The following is a 20,038-nucleotide window of genomic DNA, read 5'->3' as shown; positions in this document are numbered from 1 at the left end:
GACCGCAAAGAATCACGCGAACTTTCTTCGCGTTCCCGTAACGTAAAGAAATGCTGTTCTGCTCTACGTTTCACCTGGAGAAGTCACGTGGAATGTGTACTGGTAATTCCCCATTCCATATGTGGCAGTTTTCTGCATGCAGTTGATCGATACCCAGCAAATCCGTACGCATTTTCTCTGCGTGTGCCACAACGTAGAGAACCCCATCTCCGCGTAGAAATCTGGAGCCAAAACACGCGAAGCCGTAGACTCTAACCCAGACACCTGCTCTCTACGTGATTTCTCTACGTTTCACGTATAGCAGAACCTCTCTACTACTACTATGTAGATCTACTCTTGTTAATACTACACGTAGTGTCTGCCTGCACCCAAACAAAACGAGCGCATAAACGTTTAGTTTGAACTGGTAGCAACACCACAGCATTGGCATTGGTGTTCGCAAAACTAGCGTTGCGTGCATCCAGTTTACAGGTACTCTTGTTTGGCGTTACCATTATCAGCATAGAAGGGCACCGTCCACACGGTCAAACAGATGTAGACAGAGTGTAGAGTAAAGAGGTGCAGCTGGCAACTACAGTTATGGAGAATCATAAAATTAATGGTACTGGCACTTCAAAACGGGATGGGGAAGATGAGGCGGTGCTGAACAGCCACACGGGCCGGGGTTAAGGTAACTAGTGGCTGGGTTAGAATGCTACAACCTAATGGAATATGGTCAACAGATAACGCAAATAAAAGAGAAGAAAATGGATATGTTACGGAACCTAGGCTTTCCAGAGAGGTAAAAATAGGAAAGAGGCAGCAGATCATACAAAGCTAATTGATAATCTGCTAGGTGGGCCAGTCTAATGAATTGATAAGAAAAGTAATTTCAAATAATTATCGCAATGCGCAGCATTGAAAGGTAACGTTAAAGTTTGTCCTATTGATCTCTCTTGGAAATGTCATAAATAACAAGGTAACGAAGAAGAACGAGAAGATACCAGGCATACCAGCTCAGCCGGCCGATTGGCATACGCAGCTAAGGTAAAGTGCAAGAGATGTGTGGCTGCATGGCAGCGTTCTCTTTGATAAGCAGTGTCTGGCATGCTGCTGAATGACAGCGATACGAAACGAAAACAGAAAACTGGGAAAAAAGGACGTCCTATCAAGCTTCACTAGGTGCTCACAATCACGACGTGTTTGTCTTTGGACAATTTGCACACTAGCTTTGTTCCGCCGAGGATGGTGTTTCGCTGCTGCAAGCATTGTCATCGGCGTTGGCGGTGTCATTGTCGCTAGCGGAGGTCGTAGCATTGCTTGGCCCCAGGCTGGTTGCGACATCGATGGACAGGATAGCCTCAGCATCATCCACAGATAGGTCATAGCCTAGTGTTCCCTTCATCAGATCACGTACCTACAGGGCACAGGGAAAGCATCCACGCTCACAACATTCAATGCTTATAATTATTACTAGTGCTCCCATGATACTAGTACACTGTGGAGCTATATCCGGCCTGAGCTCGTGGCAGGGTAGAACGCACCAGTCACTCGCTTGTCTTTGCTTCTCGCTGCTTCTTCCCTAGACGTACTGCACGGCTGTATTGTTGTAGGTGTTGTGAAGTTCAAGCATGCAGTTGTGCATTGGCAATTCAGAAGCACAATCTTCCGTAACAATACCAGCATAGGAGTGCCTGTGAGCCCACATTGTGGTACTTGTAACGTACTTGCAGCGCTGCAGATGGCCCATAGTAAAGTTAAGACCTATTTGTATCACAGCTGCAGTGTATGCGAAGACTACCTAGAATTTCCTTTAGAGGCCTTTTATACTGTATTCTTCTTTAACCCTTCGTGAGGCCACTGAAAGTACGACAATTTACTCACCTTCAAATAACATGCACTTTCGCTTGTATCTCTGCCAAACATTCACCGATTTTACAAAGTTGACATCGCTGGAAAGGTATTTCCAAGACGAAGCGACTAATACCACACTCAAGCCAGCTACCTGCACGGCCTCTGCTCTGCGTGGCCTAGAATGCCGCTCAAAACAGCAGCCGTGCGCGAACAGCTCCAGCAAAGTTCAAACAGCCGCCATTCAATGCTCCTTCATCACATCAACTTCAAACAAACTACAGCGGAAAGCTCGTTTCAAGCGCAACATTTTGGTGTGCAGCATGCTTGAGTATGACGTAGCACTCCGGGGAAAACCCTTGCCAAATGCAGTGTGAAAATTTGAATTTTTCGATCGGAGTGAATTTTTCAGTTTTCCTCCGATCTCGAGTCACCACGGCGGCATTGTACCTCGTAGAGACTTTGGATAACTTCGACGTGATAGCCAAGGTTCCCCTCGAAACGTAGATGCTTTGTTTATGAAAATCGGCGAAGGAACACCAGAGATACACTTTTTCAGTGCCACTGTATACTCAACGAGCGAAATCGCTCGTTGAGCGCACAAAGGGTTAACGACAACAACAACAACAACCACAACAACAACAACAACAACAACAACAACAACAACAACAACAACAACAACAACAACAACAACAACAGCAACAACAACAATCCTTCTAAGCCCACAGCATGCTTACCTGTTTCATACTGGCAATTGAGAGGAAGACCTTGTCATCCACTCCCTCTGGCAATTCAGTGCCCATGCCAACAAGCTGCGTCTCAAGAGATCCTGTGCATGGCACAATGCGACACGAGTAAACACAATGCTCCCATTGGCATTATATTGCACGAAAAGAAAAGAAATAAAAAAGATTTGTTCACTGCCAATGATAAGTTTGGAGTTGGAACATTCTGTGATAGCACTCTGGCACAAGCGATTGTGTGAATGATCTTAGCATATCCAAAGGTGAGGCACTACCATAATACAACAAAGACGTAAAAAAAGTGTGCGAATTTGTTGGTGGATTACATCACATAGCACGGTGACACACGAAGAGCTGTGGGGAACTTCCCCGTGCAGTTGCACATACGTAGGCTAGTGGCCAGGCGATCGCCGCACAGCTTGCAGACCTGTAACCATTCCTCCAGCTGCTCATCCGCCGGCTGGATGCACAAATCAAACGAGCACGAAATGGCAACACCCAGTCAGTACAGAAGCCAAATATCAATAACTAGAAATACTTAGCATAACCGGATGGACAAATATAGAGTGTGCAGGGGAAGTCCTCGGCAATTAACTCAACACCCATGAACAGTCAAGCTCAAGGAGATGTACTCACATGGGACATACATGACTGAAACAGATGGACATTTAGCGGAGTGTGCTTAGTTTGATTTCACGACTGTTAGCAAACTGAGATGTGATGTCACCGTACCCGTGCAAATATTCTTGTTTGGGTGTTCAATATTTCGCGAACCCTTCCCCCTTTGCGAACTCACAAGATTTCCGGCAGTACACGAGCTAAGATATTCCAGCCTCAAAGGCAGTCTAGCTCACAAGCTGGACAGAGCCAGGGTACCCAGAAAACGTTCAACCCATATGGCTGTGCAGGCCAAGGTCCTGGCAACCGATATCATAGTCAGGAACACTGCCTCTCGCAGTGCGTGTCCTCAGCCTCGTCACTTACATGCCTTACGTCATACTAGTGCTGAAAGAAGAAGTACAAGTATGTAACACAAAGTCCATTTGTACACGACGCAAATCAAAATGTGGTGCACAGGCAGGTCTGGTTGTTTCAGATTCCAAACCGAACTCAAAGACAGAAAAAACAGGTCCAGCTTTCCCCTAACGCTATAATACATCATGCTCTCACCTTTTTCACGGCCGTCAGTCGCTTGCCTGGATCAGTAGGCTCGGGACTAGGTTTCGTGTAAAATGTTGACCTGCTACTGCTGTGGCACGCACCGACACACAAAGGTGATCGAAAATACAGGACAAAAAACAACAACGAGAAGGACAACAATTGGTACGAGTTCTGACCAACTGTCCACCAACGTAACCAGATACTATACAGTCAGCGAGTGCGACACAATGGCACAAAACTGACAAGGAGTACTCGGAGAAGTGTTGGAGCTAGGTGTCAGGTCGTTGAATGTCTCAGTACTCTGTGTCAGTTTTGTGCCATTGTGTCGCACTCGCTGACTGTATATTATGATCTGGTTACTTTATTTATTTATTCATTTATTCAACATCTTATGGCTTCCGATGGCAGCCAAAACGGGAAGATGTGGGTGATAGCCAACCATGGTAAACAGAAGGAGAAGATTATATACATGAAAAGTTACGTTGGTGGACAGTTCATAACTCGTACCATTTTTTGGCCTTTTCCTTTTTATCCATAATTAAATTGGCTCACCATCTGAAAAAACAATGATAATATATGAAAAATAGCTTTACACGGGAAACCGACAGAACACAATCATAAACATTGCGATTACCTGATTCGGAATGCTGAGCAATTCCGAATTCATAGCAATGTCCTTTGATGAGCTAAGTAATAACTAATAAGTATTCACGGCTGTGTTGTAATATTATGCCCCTGGCTTCTTGTGTTGTAATGTTATGACCCTGCCTTTTTTTCTCTCTACGTCACATTAGAGCATGCACATTTCTAAGCGCAGTTTTGGGTAAGGCGCATGATACTGAAGAAGGTGTACTAGGTGAAGACAAAACAAGCAAAATGCCTTACTTCGGAGCATCATCACCACTTGGTGACGGTGACTGAGGGTTTTCTGGCGACTGTGGCTTAGGGTTCCTGAATGTGGATGACATAGAGGGCTGGGTGCGGGTACCTGGTGACGTTGCTGCTGGTGCTGCCGCTGCCGTCGCAGTAGTGCTGGAGGAAGACTCCTCGCTCTCAGTGTCGGTATAGAACACGGTGCGGGGTGACATTGCTGGAGATGCTCCTGATCCCTCAGGTTTCTTGAACAAGTTTGCTGTCTATGCGCAGGAGAAAGGCAGATACAGATACAGATACAGAGAGAGAGAGAGAGAGAGAGAGAGAGAGAGAGAGAGAGAGAGAGAGAGAGAGAGAGAGAGAGAGAGAGAGAGAGAGAGAGAGAGAGAGAGAGAGAGAGGCAGGGATGAAGCACACACAGAGAAAAAGAGCATTGTATGCACTGCAATGCCAGCAGCTGTACACTTTGATGCTGTGAGGCGGCGGAGTGTCAACCACCAATGCTGGCCTTCCCTAAGATCAGAGCAGCAGTCCACTACTAAGCACTCACCTTGCCTGCCAGAGAGCGTGCACCCTGAGTAACACCACTGCGCACTGCTGCTGTCAGTCGACTGCTGCCGGTTGCTCTCAGGCCGGCTGGTGCTACCAGCGTTGCAGTGGCCGAATCCGTGCTCTGCATCTCCCAATTTGGCGGACGTGGGTAGATCTGAGAAACAAGCAAGCGTGCACAAAGCGAGAAACAGAAGATTACGATGGAGTACCCCGCCGCACAATGACCTTGAGAAGCACAACGTACGGTGTTGCTAAAAAGTCACTACGGGTTATAGATGCCAGCTATTATTGGTCTATAAAAAGTGGGCGTCATGCAGAAAAGGAGTACACGTTGACACATAGTTCCTTACATTTGGATCCTGCAAGAACAGTGCCCTCTGCACGATGTACTGTACGTCAGCAATGGCGGGGAAGTTGAGAAGTAGTTGCAGCACATTGACATAAGAACCAGCGATTACTGTAGACATAGTGCACACAAACCAACACAGTACACAGTCTTGGGGGGTGCATGGCATAATGACAATGACAATAGCAGCAACAACCAAGTTAGTCTGACAACAAGAGATCATAGTGCTGTCACATGTACGATTAGTCAGTTACATCTACCACGACCTGTAACGTAACACCCGTGGTCAACGGGGTACTCACTACTCGGAGTGAGAGTGACATGGTTGCAGCCAGCAGGCTGGCTTTTCCCCATGTCGGCACTTGGTTGTCAGACCTACTACTGTTAAAGCAGAAATTTTCGGTGGTGTAATATTTTCGGTATTCTCCAAAATCAGCGGTTCGGTGGAGTGAAATATTTGGTCAACCCGTTTTCCAGGCAAGTGTACTGTAGTACCAAAATTTTCGGTGCGTTTTATTTTAGGTAAAACTTGTCGGCACCGAAGTTACCGAAAATAAAACACCACCGAAAATTCCTGCTTTTACAGTATCTCACTGTCGACGCTGGGCGCTGCCTTTCCCACCTTGGCATGGTGGTGGACTGGCAGAAGTGAAGCTTCCTTAGCTGGTTGTATTTCTTAACACAATAGATGATATGCCAAATAAGCCCTCGTAAAGTTGAGAGGGCATGCGATTGATGCTCCCAGGCTTAGCTTGTCAAGTGCACGGGATGTGCAAAGTACACGGATTTTAGGCTTGTCGCGTGCTTATGTGATCAGGTGCTGCATGTGCATGAATGGAATGCATGCAGTTCCACCGTTACTAGTTTTAGCACTTCCTTCGGCTTTGAGATTACTGAAAAATTAAAGCTGTAAATCTGGATAGAAGAAACAGTTTTGTTTGCTTTATAGCGGCTGGAGTGATTTTTCGCTGTCTTGTTTTCGGATGCCGACCAACCACAACCATTGTTGTGTTCCAGGATGTACTGGTGACAGGTGTTACTCCCCGGCCCCAGCAAATGGTATTCGACCTTTCCATAAATTTCCATCATCCTGAACTGTGAAGGAAACGGACTGTTGCTATTCGAAGGGAGGAAAGAGAAGGAGAGTAAAAAAAGGTGACACTACAGTGGTGTGATCTGACCTTTTCTTGCCAGAAGATTACGTACAAGGGGAGAAAATCGCCAGAGCAAGACTGGTAAAACATTTTGTATCTGGAGTTTTCAATCTGGGCCACCAAGACAACAGCGGCTGATGCTAACCGGCGTCGCTCTACCTCGTGTCGCGAGCTACTGCACAGGAGCTGCCTGAAGACATACGACTCATACCTAGTGATATCCCAGGCATACGGTCCCTACGCTGGAGGAAGCATTCGACAGTATTCAATGCAATCTGGGTGACTGCAAGAATAAAGTAGCAAGATTGAGCGAAATGACTAACAGTCGCATGTTCGGAGTTCTAGTATCCAGATTCAAAGACAAGGCATCATATCAGTAACCTTGCACAACACACTCATTCGACGCTTCAAGCGGAGTCTCAAGATAACATTTGGCTACCCAGCAGCCACCATTTGTCACCGCCACAAAATATTCCAGTCGCCATCCATTCTAACCTTATAATAATTATTTCGCCTTGTTTTATAAATGTGTGCATGGCCGCCACAGCCCCCTCTTTGCAGAGTTTCCTTTGTTTTTAGGTCAAATATTCACCCTACGCTGGCTACGGAAGCCTTGACCAGGGGATAGTACACCCTCGCTTTAGCCCTACCTAATGCTTCTTCACGACATGGCTTCTCTTTGCAAAACATACAGGTACCTGGTCTCTGATAGCTGGAGTTTTCTTCCATCGGGGTGCTGCTAGGCAGCCTCCTTCGTCATGCCGCAGAGGCTGCATAGAAGGCTGTTATGTTATAACAACCTTCTACGTAACCTCCTTAGCAATACGTAATGGCGTAGTATGCAGCCTCGGTTTTTCGGCATTCAACTTTGTTTTACCCACTTACCTCGAGCACCCTGTAAAAAGGCGTATTGTCTGCAGTGATTGCCCTAGTAAAATAATAAATACAATACAAATAGAACAACTCCTATTTGTGCTGGCCCTGACTAATAGCGAAAGCACATGAGAAACTAGTTGCCTGGAGCAATGACGGAAGAAACGCTGATGTGATCTCACTGGGGTGAGGGATGAGGTGAAACCGCGAAGCAGTCAGGGTCTTGCTTCTCAGCCTATGCCATATGCCGCTGCCAATCTGCTGTTGGGTACGGCGCTATATTGCTATTGCCTCTGTTAGGAGCACCTTCTCTGTGATGTGGGATAAGGAAGGCGGGATTTCCCAGTACAAAGGCAAATCAATGTTGCCAGTGTCAGTATGCCCAGGTGGTTGATAAGGGGTTTTCATAACTACGTTCCTTGGCCCTTGGGCCCCATTGCTGTTGTTGCTAGGTTGCATATGCCAGGTATTGACCTTTCATCTCACAATAGTTGAGGGTCAGCAGCAATGCAACAATGACTATGTGGTGGAAGGAGCATGCAATGCTGCAGTGCAAGTGCAATATGCAGACATCACTTCGAGTACATGCTTTTCTCTAGTTTAGCACTGAGTGCGTTCGATTACACACTTGAATCGATTCATGAATCGATTCAAGTGCATTCAAGTCGTTCGATTTTCATATCATGAGCCCTGGAATCGATTCGGAATCCATTCACTCTATTCACATGGGGTGATGTGAATAGCGCGAATCGATTCGTGAATCGATTCGTGAATCGATTCGCGTGCATAATCGAACGCACTCACTGTAGCACACACTTAGCCCTCCTTCTTCTTTTGAGATGCCCAACACTTAGCCTTGACAAAGTATCTCTGCGGTCCAGAATTATTTGGCTCTGGGAAGCAACACTCAACACTGTAAACGAATGGCGAGAAGAAGGACTCATCCCCGAATGGTTTCTGTGTCGTTAGGTACCTTTCTCGATTCTGAAGATGCTGGAGTACAGCACTAGCAGAAACACTACATAGCTAATCCTCCGAGCGATGGGTCCAGGCCTCGGCGGGAAATTCTGCGTCTGTTTTTTTGTCACTTTTTTTCTTCACCGGAGAAGCAGCTTCTTCTGTTCCCGATGCAGATGGTGTCAAGGTATTTGCTGCTGTAGCGACCAGTGAAGGAGGAACGGATTTTCATCGCCCTTTCGCTGCTCGGCGCCGACTGCCATCATTGTCCCCTGTCTTAGGCTCTGGGGCGTTGGGAATAAAATAAAATCTTTCGGTCTTACCTCTGCAACAAATCATCTCGCTTTCCATCTACCGGTATCTCTCACTCACGTTAGTCTTCAGCTGAGCAAAAGTCCATCTAGCAATCGTTTCGCCCACAGCTGGGTTCGCAAAACGAGAAGCAATTGCTGGTGTACTATTTCTTGCTGCCATATCCGGGTATCAAAATGAAAAATTGAAAGCAAACTATGCACAAAGGTGTCAGAGTTCCTTTTCTCCATCCGAATATTTTCTCCGGCGGAATGCTAAAATGCGGTAACAGTGGAACTGCATGCATTCCATTCATGCACGTGCAGCACCTGATCGCGTAAGCGCGCAGCAAGCCTAAAATCCGTGTACTTTGCACATCCCGTGCACTTGACAAGCTAAGCCTGGGAGCATCAATCGCATGCCCTCTCAACTTTTCGAGCGCTTATTTGGCATATCATCTATTGCATAGCCAGTTGTAACGAGGATACGCCACTACTGTAAGACATGTTATTATAACGAGTCGCAAATTTAACGATTGTCCAAAATTCATAGGTTAACGAGAAGATATGTTAACGATCTTGCAGTATTCTGCCATATCCACACACAGCATATATGAAGCAGTACGGCTTCAACGGATCTTATTATAACGAAGAAATGTCGTCCGTTAAAACGTTAGATTTGCTTCCTCGTTATATATACATGTCTTACAGTACTCACCATACCAAAAATAATACCCCCACCCCCAACATTATGACACCACCGGGACATGCACACTCTGGTACTTACGCGGTGCTCGGATGAACAGAAGCATGGCCAACGCAACACTGTCCACCAGCTCTAAGTATTGACTATGAGCGAATATCGCATCCCACAAGATCAGAATGTCCAATAGAGCAAACTCTCGAGCAAAGAGCAGACGAATCCACCGACTAGAGAAAATAGAAGATCGCAAAGGAAAGAGCAATCATACAATTACCTTGCAAACGACATAGTAAGCAAAAAGTACAAGCATTAATGCCATTCACAAAGCAAGCTGTGTGATGAAGTAAAAGTACACATTTTACACCCTTCTGGCTGGAGAGATAACACACTCTCTACATGGACATTAGAGAGGTTAAGATGCACGTTATTTCTGACGTGACGCGAAAGTTCAGCTCGTGTTATTTGGGTCGCACGTCGAAAAATCAACGCGAGTGACCTGCTGCTCACGTCGAAATTTGGAGTTTTACGCCAAATTTGACGTGAAATTGCGCGTCACGTCGGAAATAACGTGCCTCTTAACCTCTCTATTGTGCGTTGCTCCCTACACAGGAACTCATGCCTTCCCTGCTGGCTTGACTTGACACACAAGTGACCCGTGAAAAGCCCATTGGATCTATCTAGATGAGTTCTGTTCAGTAAAGCCATGGCTACATGACTGTCTTGTTTCGTGTAGACACTGATGCAAACAGATATGGGCATCCCATGAAACGAGTCAATATTACATTTGCATTCAATCCCACTTCATGATGACCAGAGAGATTGTCCATGTACATACTAGACTTACAGTCCGAATATCTGCGGTGGAATTGCTAGCTTGGAAAGGTGCGAGTGAAGTTCAGGATCCTCCTTTCTGATCAACACCTGCTGGATTCGCTCCATTTTGCGAACAACGGCAGAGGACTGGTGAAGAGCATGAGGAATAACATCATAAATGAGAACACCACACTACGAAAGTTTCCGAGAATTACCAAAGGATACACAATATACACACACAGCACAACTACTATAAATAATATTCATATAAATAAACCAAAAAAAAAGTGGCCTGATGATCGTAGTAATACGTGAAACTCAGAGTTGTAACAAAGCTTCCAAACTCTCTCTTGTATAAATAAACCATAACCAGGGAAAAAGCATTAACAGTTACAAAGTCATCTGGCTCTCATGATTGCCACCGTGGCCCAGAGAAAACACTGGGATCGAGCATCTGTGACACATTTAATTTCCCACACCAGAGAACAAGGGACAGTGTTAAAATAACTATAGTAGCAAATCACGTCGACACACCGGCATGCATTGATCAGCCAGGTATTACACGCACTACATCATTTCACACAAGAAGAGACGTGGAAGTAACCTCTACCCTAGTCCTAATAGTTATACAGCCACTCACCGGATTGGCATCTTCTTCACTCTGAAAAAGCTTAGACTCGACCAGCACCGCCGAGCCTTTCTTGTTGGATGGTAAGTCCGCCGGCCCATGCTCATACCACTCTGAACAGGTCTCCATCAGGGCGGCCAATAACACACTGCACACACGTGCACACACAGGTAATATACTTAGCTGTTGATTGAGGAACGCAGTGTGCAAACTTCATTCAATAACTAATGACGAACGAAGACCAGTACAACAACCGTTGGTAAGATGAGGTCACACCATGCACTAAGGCCGGTGAGCAGACATATTTTCTTCAGCAAGCTGGATGCAAGTCGAGATATTAGTTTCTTGGAAAGCATACTGCAAAAGGTGAACCTGAGGAAAACACAGTGCCACGACGGTTGGAGACTTACTAGGCGTCGGCTTCCAGAGACTGTCCATCCAAGATTACCAGCATCTCTTCAGCACTGCAGCATGCAAATGCACACACCCACCCACACACATGACACATGCACACACGTGTACGTAGAGATACATGCAGACAGTGCACGTACGTGAATACACACATGGTGGACACGATAAAAGGAACTCATTTCATGGGGACCATAGAAAATGAAGACCATACTTGCCATAGTGTTCCAAAAGAAGGGGCCACGAGCGGGACTCGCCTCCAGGACTATTGTCTTTCAGTACCCTGTCTTTCCGGGAAAAGTGCCGTACCGATCAGGCTACCGGGGACCAAACACCCGCGGCCCCTTTCTTGCCACACTGCTCCCCTTCCCCAACAGGCTGCGTCCTCACACCGTACCTACTCGCGGGGTACGATGGGTCGTGGGTTCGAGCCATTGCCAGGCGCCAATATTGCAAAGTTACAGCGTTCGTTTAACTTAGGGGTGAAACGATTATACCGATTACTCGTTATTTACTCGTTTGAAGATATAACAAGCTAGTATTTTTACTCGCTACTGGCTTGAATGAGTACATATTTCGACGATGAGAGTGTAAATATTAATACTATTCATCCATCATGGATCGGGTGTGGGGCCCTTCTCACTAATTTTTGCTGTAAAGTCAGTAAACCGTGCGAGTGTGACTGGCCACGACGTGCAGTGTGCTGTAGACACGAGTAGATGTAGACCGCGCGCTCACGCGTTCCGCAGTGCACCGTACCGTGTAAACTAGCATGATTCGACTGTACCGACTGTGAACTGAACGTTGTGTGCGTGGTGCGTGTTCAGTGCTCATCGCAAGGTAAGGTTGTACAGGGTCCTACAGTCGATCGTATTCAGCAGTACAGTGTACAGGTCTGCTCTCGATATAACAACTCTCACTTGTACGTAAACCTCGCTAGTACGTAAAAAATCAAATCACACGCCGAAACAGCATCACTCCCATACAAATTTTGTACTACACAACGTAATCCTACATAACATAAACCTTGACACAACACACGCTACGGCGCGGTCCCCGAAGTGCGCACTCTCAATACAACGCAAATTCACGTGCACGGTACGATCAAGCGGTAGCTGTAGCTAGGCAGTTTAGGCCAGTTTAGTCCTACATAACGTAAACCTCAGCATAACGCACCCTATGGCACGGTCCCCGACGTGCGCACTCTCGATACAACGTAGATTAACGTGCGCGGTTCAATCAAGCTGTAGCCGTAGCTAGCCAGTTAAGTCCTATTGTGCATATATTCTGCGGCATTGATGGTATCTGATGTTGATGGTGGTACAGTGTGTATATGTTTGCACGGTTGAATCCGCCTTGTAAAACCCTTCATTTTGAGTTACATCTCGCACTTTACACACGGTTTTCTACATAACATAACTCTCGATATAACATAATTTTGCGTGGTGCCAGAGATTACGTTATATGGAGAGTAGACCTGTAGCACAGTACAGTGTATGGTCGCAGTGCACATGGTAAGGCGAATTCATTTCGCTACAGTCGTACAGATATAATAGTTGCACCAGGTAATGAGGTGAAGACTGACGGACTGATCTTCTCCCTGACACTTGTAGTTTTATTGCAGGTATCGTCTGCCATGGCGTTTTCCAGGCAAGCAAGGTCTGGTGTCTGGAGACGTATTTTGAGCGCGGTGTGGAGAAGCACACATGTCAACTTTGTAAAAAAGAGACTTACCCTAGGAAAAGCGGAGCCAGCAACCTGTTCGCTCGTCTGAAATCGGCTCACCCTTCAAAGTTCCAATTAGTTCACCCCTCAGGTGCGACGACTGAGTCAGATGTTAGCAATGCGTCATCGGTGGCAGCGGACAAGCGCAGCAGCTTGTCGAGTTGGGTTGTGAGCTCGGCAACTTCCACCAATCGCCCCTGTTCGTCCGGCCGCTCCGAGGAGCTCGCCGACTTGATTCTCGATTGGATTGTGGACTCCACAAGACCACTGTCCATGGCTGGCGATCGTTGGTTTGTTGCTCTGATGAAGTGTGTGGAGCCTGGCTTCACTATCCCGTCGCAGAATCACTTCAGTTCGCTGCTGCGCAAGCGCCATGAAATAGGGATCGCTGACCTGAAAAGCTGTTGGATAACGAGGAAGTGTGTAGCAGGGTCGTCACCTACATTCAGGATGACTTTTAACCTCATCAATCTATTGACATTAGAACCGAATGCATAGAGGATTAGCCACTCATTCAACTGTAGTCTCTTTATCAGCCAGTATGAGTACCTCCAGATGTAGCACAACAATCCGTTAGACGACAACTGACACGCCGTTTATCCTGCCGGTTGATGAGGAGGACCTGTCCTCACACCAACCCCAGCAGCCAGTATACTGGAATGTATTCCTTTTACTCCGTGTGTCATCAGAGCGGCAGATTGAGATCAGCAAATACAGTGCTTCACACCGAGGCACGAGTTGGAGGATATTCTTGCTGATGGATTGGCAAGTCGTCAAGATATGACACCAAGCGCCATTGGAGAGTTTCTGATTCGGATATGGTGCCGAAACCCTGTGCCTGAGCCGGCGCCAGCTCTCCCAACCAACTAAGCCAACCTCCAGCCAGCCTCCCAGGTGTCAAGCTTGCCAATGCTCCCTGCAAGCAGTCATTTCACCAGTCTTAATATGATTCACAGACCAAGGTGAGATCGTGACTTTGTGTAGCAGCTGCACTCCCAAGAAAGAGCACCGTGACCTTCAGCTGAAGGACCAGCAATGGGCCGCAGTTGAGCACCTTGCCACCATTCTCAAGCTGTTTGAGCTTGCAACCAAGATTGCCAGCGGGCAATCGTATGTCACACTCTCCCTAATGCTGCCCATCACTACGCAGCTGGAAGCGTGTGTGTGTGTGTGCTCGTGTGTGTGCGTGCTCGTGTTTGTATGTGCTCGTGTTTGTATGTGCTCGTGTTTGTGTGTGCTCGTGTCTGTGTGTGCTCGTGTGTGCTCGTGTGTGTGTGTGTGTGTGTGTGTGTGTGTGTGTGTGTGTGTGTGTGTGTGTGTGTGTGTGTGTGTGTGTGTGCAGGTGTGTGTGTGTGTGTGTGTGTGTGTGTGTGTGTGTGCAGGTGTGTGGGGGTGGTTGGGTATGGGCATGCCTGTGGCTCTGTCACATACTGTAGTGTCGCGTATAAAAGCATGACCTGTACAAAAGCACGACTCAAATATAAGCTGATTTTTGAAGCGTGCCGTGACATAGAAGCACGATTAGAATAGAAGCCGCTCTCTGCAAAATATATGTGCAAGTACTTGCACAGCACATGCGTGGCAGCAAGCACTGCACAGTGTAGACTGATGATGTTGACGCAGAACATGGTTTGAACCCCGGCTTATACGGCCGCAAGCACCTGCTTTTATAAGCGACATAACGGTATGCAATTGAACCTCGATGTGATAGTCCTCTTCAGCATCGACCATGCACCGTGCATCAAAATGGGTCAAGACAATGTGTACATGTATAGTTCATACGCCAACTGGAGTGCTGCTACTCACTAGCTCTGGTCAACGGGCACCGTGTCCTTGTCACGCTTGTCAGAGTCCAAGACAAATATGATGGGTGCAAGCAGTTCATGAATGCCCTGGTACGTACAAGTGAAAAACAAGAAAAACCAAGATGGATCTGCTGCTATTACACACATACATGGCAATAATGATCGCTTTCAACAGGTACATTTCCCAAATATCATAGAAGGAAGATGAGTTTGTACAGCTACCATTCCTTAAACGCAAACACACGCACTCACACATTTATACATGAATACACAATACACATAGCTGCAATCTAACCTGCCGGTATCCAAGGTCCATATGAGCACGAGCGAAACAGAACAGAACATTGGACATGATTTCTCTGCAGTGACAAAGGATGAGAGGCAATCACCATCAAATCAGACACAACATACAGACACATTTGACACTTCTCTGCAAATGAGAGAGAGAGAGAGAGAGAGAGAGAGAGAGAGAGAGAGAGAGAGAGAGAGAGAGAGAGAGTGATAGAGAGAGGGGGGGGGGGGGGGCAGACAGACACAGCGAGCCCGCAAAGAGGAGCACAGCTCCTTCTGCCCCAAAGGTTCACAAACAGCTCATACATGTACGCCCACACCACACCTACCCAACCAACCCCGAATGTAAGTGCATCAACAGTGAAATGGGTGCATTGCATGAGAAGGACAATATGGAGATACTCACTTGATCCTCTCTAGCTGGAAGAAATCCATGTCAGGATGTCTGCAGACATATGACAGCAAATACCCCAAATTTAACGACAGTGCCGACAACAACAACAACAACAACAACAACAACAACAACAACAACAACAACAACAACAACAACAACAACAACATCGCGAGAATAAAGATTTCAAACAACAACATCGAAAGACAACGAGCTACATCAAACGGTGAAGCATTTAGCACAGCCAGCAAGGAAAAAGTGAAAACAGTCCTACGGGAAACATATCCAAACAACAAGGAGCACCCAAATCAGAACGCGCATACACACATGCACACACACGCAAGCATGCACATACACACACATACACACACGCACACACACACACACACACACACACGCAGGCACGCACACACAGGCACACACACACAGGCACGCACACACATACACACGCAAGCAGGCACGCACACACGCACACACACACACACGCACGCACACACACACACACACGCACACACACACAGAGGAGGGAACATACGTCCTATCAACATCCTGCGTAATAGTCTTCTTGAGCTCCTCGTCCTGGAAGAACTGGTTCCATGGACTCTGCATCGAAGGACACAAAACAAAACAAAACAAAGACAAAACTATTGCAGAGCACCAGACATAGCATGTGGGGAATAAAAGAACTGTAAGGAAGGTAAGCCGAATCAAAGTAGAAATATGGTGGTAAATACAAGCGTGCCCATACAACAATCTCTAAACTGCAAAGTTCACCACAATGTTTACCGCCATTTCGAGGTTGGTGACTTTGAAGGCGACACAACGCAAATTGGAATTCGTAAGCGACAAGTGAAACTTGATCATCCGCTTCAAGTTGGTATTGTGGTGTATCAGCTAGCTATTAAAATTGAGGATGTTGCGGTTCAATGTTGTTCTAAATCCGTCACGATCGAAAATCTCGAACTAGCACATTGAATGTAGGTGAACATGCTTCGCTACATCGACATCTGTCGCCCCAAGTGTCGCCTAAATTCTTCAAATATTGGTCGGGACCGTGGGAAATTGTGAAGAAACCGACTGACATCATGTATGCAATCGAACCTCGATTTGAAAGTCCTATCCGCCATCGACCTTGCACAGTCCATCAAAATCGCCTTCGAAAATGTTTGACCCGAATGGGACCTGCGACACGCACACCACTTGCTGGGTTCAGCCGGTGCAAAGTCCAGATCTCAACGTCGACGGCTTGGCGTTCTTCCACAGCCTGCAGACAGCCGTGTCACTCGTGGCGAACGACACCAGAAAGGAGCTCCTGCAAGCTGTGGAAACGTGCTGGCACGAGTACCCCGCTGCCAAGATGAGGAGCGTTTGGTTGTGTCTGTATGGTTCCTTCCATGGCATTCTGGAGAGTGGCGGAGACAACAGCTACCAGCGCCACCGTGCAGGTCGTCAAGTTCACAGTCCGAGCGAAAAATTTGGCGATCTCCACGATCAAACCGTGTCTCGGCTACTTGCAAATAAAGGCAAAAGGCGCTGGAGATGAGAGTCAGCGAGGATGCAGACTCGATCAGTGTGTGTGTGGGCAGTGCACAAACAACTGCCTAACCTCAGTATCAAGAGAAAGCGGATTGTTGAATGTTGCATCCGAAGCAGCAGCCTTATCACGTGGGTCATCCAGGAACTGGAAAGAAAAACAGGGAGAAAGAAAGGGAAAGGAGACAGCGAGCAAGTCAATCACATAAAAAGACGATAAAAAGTATGCTTGCGGGGTTATGACCTCTTAGGTCACCTCCTCTTAGGTCATAACCCGCACAAGCATGCAACCTTTCACATAGGGTCCAGTGTGGCTCGTTGCCCACGCCACATAACCCTGAACTTGGAATCAGCTGGGCATTGCCTTTGAATCTGCAGTACTGTGTGCGAAATTGTTGCACCAGAACTGTAGAAAAATTCAAATCCAGTCAGCCTGATCATCATTTTGACCATATTGCACTGAAGACACCATATCGCAATTAAAATACAAGAAGACATCTACACACCTCCTGCTTGATCTTGGCATACCCACGGCGCTTCTCTCTCATGGCATCTACCCAGCTTGAACGGTCTTCTGGTAAGACATCAAGGTATACCTGAAACACAAAGAACAAAGAGCAGCAGCAGCAGCAGCCAACACATTACTCAAATCGAACAAGAACAGAAGAAATTGCTACAATCAGGAAAAACTATTCAGAAGCAAATCTACACAGCCCCAAACGAAACATAGCCATGGGCCACCTGATTATATTGAGCACATGCCAGCTCCTCCAGCGAAGAGATGGGAATCTCATGATGGCATGAGGCCTGGCCTCTTACTGAAGCCTCAACTCCGCTACAGAGACAACGCACTCTGAAAGACTAACCCAACTCTGCCAAGCCTGGCCCCCATGGACTGACTATGAAAGTGCGTTTCTTGTACTCTGTTTGTTCAACTATCATTCGTAACACTTTACTGCAGCACAGGAACGTTAGGAATTGAAAGTGCAGTACTTACTTTCCAGCACACACTGCGAAAGCAGCATCCTCTCAGGTGCCCTTGAACACCAAGCTTTCTGATCTGAAACGAGACCAACAAGGACAAAAAAAAAAACAGGACAACGGCGACAGCGACAGCATCATAACTCCATAACCCTAATGAACACCTAAACTTAACGAATAAATCGTACGTTACGATGACGTTAAATCTTATAGCAGTGGTCTTACAGAAATAATTATAATAGCCAGAAGTGTGCATGGCTATATTTCTGTGCCAAAAGTTATGTTGCTTTACAGTGCATCACCACCTAAGCTGATTTAATAATCCCTGCTCAATACACAGTGTTCCCCAATGATGCGGGGTGAATTCCCCAAAACACTGTGCACTGAGCAGGGAGTGATACTTTCTTCCAGTCTTGCCAACTAGACGGTTTACCACACTCGTGTGCTTCGGATGGCAGTCGGGAGTCAGCCAAGTATAAAGTTCGGCAGGAAGCGTGAGCTACACATACGAGCAACCGACGTTGTCTACCATTACCAAGAGTACATAAACCACAAAGCGTGCAGCTCCGAATCTATACTGCAAAAAAACCGACCCCACAGCGAAGTTTTTTGTTGTTTAGACCATCATGAATCATAGAGACCTGTCATCATGTAGGTTCAGTGCTAACTCACCGCATCACTAAGGTGAAAACGAGAGACGCGTCCGTGTTCTATCTTTCGTACGGCAAGCAGCGATGCACAACAGAAATTACCTTGGTGATACGGTAACTTGACCATGTGTACTGGTGTGTGATGCAGCAAAGGTGAGTCACTATGACCTAAGCAAAACAAAACTTCGCCGCGTACGATTTTCCCGGAGCTGCACACTCTGGTTTATGTACTCTTGCGATTACTGCCGGAGTTATTGCTTCTGAGTTCGTAAAAAAAATGCAGTACATGTAGTCTGAGGGAATTGATAGTAAAATAATATTATGGCAATGCCGCATTTTGGTTTGAGAATCATTTGATATTTCGGCTTCAATTGATACCCGAACAACAAACAGTACCTTGGCTGCAAAGTCCTTTCCTCCGAACAATACACTCCAGTCATTGCTGTAAGTAATGCACGAGAGTAAATAAATAACAAAGACCAGACAAACGATGAGCAAAACAATTAATAAATATACCAAAGGTGGCTCATCAAAAGGTGGCATGGCCCAACTGTTACAGTGTGGATAGTGGACCCCATGCCACATCGTACATAGTCTATTGAATTTCTCGTACCAACTCTCAATCAATATTAAATTTTGCTTGATTTCAGAATTCATGGCAGCGTTTTTCTCACCTAACTGAGTGAAAGCCATCCTCGTCTGCCTCCGTGGCCTTCTCTATGTCATTTATATTCACTACGGCACACAGCGCACGGAAAGAGGAGAAATGTCGACACGATATGAAGTCACAAACTCAATTGGATAATTGCATGTATTGATTGTTTCAAAATTGTACTATCAGGAAAGCAACAATCACCTGCAGGTTCTGAGCTCTCCATGGCTTGTCTTCTGAATTACAACACCATAACTACTTCCAGAACGAGCAGGAGCTTTTTCCAGCTATCCAAAAAGAGACGCAGGGCAGGTCGGACGAGAATGATACAATCCACGAAACAAACTATCAATTTTCTGACACATGCATTGCTTTCCACCAGCTGTACCATGTGTACCATGGTGTACTGACTGTACGGGTAGGTCTACATGGTCTACGTGTCGAGAATGTCAAGTCGAGATTTCTCGATTCTGCATAAATCTGCCTGACAGTATAGTCGAGTGAATAGAGAGGTTAAGATGCACGTTATTTCCGACGTGACGCGAAAGTTCAGCTCGCGTTATTTGCTCGCACGTCGAAAAATCAACGCGAGCGACCTGCTGCTCACGTCGAAATTTGGAGTTTTACGCCAAATTTGACGTGAAATTGCGCGTCACGTCGGAAATAACGTGCATCTTAA

At 46.5% G+C, this 20,038-nt stretch overlaps 1 protein-coding gene across 2 annotated transcripts; it reads right to left on the bottom strand.

The window, feature by feature from the left end:
- Positions 1-475: 475 nt before the first annotated feature.
- LOC135815247 (TBC1 domain family member 5-like) lies at positions 476-19,701 on the bottom strand. 2 transcript variants are annotated; one of them, XM_065328519.1, is made up of 21 exons: positions 19,564-19,701; positions 19,382-19,442; positions 19,104-19,149; positions 18,074-18,136; positions 17,583-17,672; positions 17,150-17,224; positions 16,079-16,146; positions 15,559-15,597; positions 15,157-15,220; positions 14,863-14,948; positions 11,334-11,387; positions 10,936-11,071; positions 10,327-10,442; positions 9,567-9,709; positions 5,510-5,616; positions 5,158-5,313; positions 4,620-4,870; positions 3,744-3,822; positions 2,961-3,033; positions 2,568-2,659; positions 476-1,396 (listed from the first exon to the last, which is right to left on the bottom strand). In XM_065328519.1, exons 1-21 carry the CDS (start codon positions 19,583-19,585, stop codon positions 1,205-1,207), a joined length of 2,013 nt encoding a protein of 670 aa, XP_065184591.1. In that variant the 5' UTR covers positions 19,586-19,701; the 3' UTR covers positions 476-1,204. The 2 variants fall into 2 exon arrangements, with proteins under 2 accessions (XP_065184591.1, XP_065184592.1); XM_065328520.1 differs by having other exon boundaries at positions 3,744-3,819.
- Positions 19,702-20,038: the final 337 nt, after the last annotated feature.

The sequence above is a fragment of the Sycon ciliatum genome, chromosome 4 (assembly GCF_964019385.1).
Source record: "Sycon ciliatum chromosome 4, ocSycCili1.1, whole genome shotgun sequence".
Taxonomy (NCBI): domain Eukaryota; kingdom Metazoa; phylum Porifera; class Calcarea; order Leucosolenida; family Sycettidae; genus Sycon; species Sycon ciliatum.
This window is presented reverse-complemented; position numbering and strand designations above follow the sequence as displayed.

Excerpts from the sequence above, each read along its gene's own strand:
- LOC135815247 (XM_065328519.1), bottom strand. The coding sequence starts at position 19,585 with ATGGAGAGCTCAGAACCTGCAG. Across the intron at positions 10,443-10,935 it reads GTGAAGAAGATGCCAATCCG|TCCTCTGCCGTTGTTCGCAA; the intron begins GTGAGTGGCTGT and ends GCTCTTCACCAG. Across the intron at positions 2,660-2,960 it reads TCGCCTGGCCACTAGCCTAC|GATCTCTTGAGACGCAGCTT; the intron begins GTATGTGCAACT and ends TGCCATGCACAG.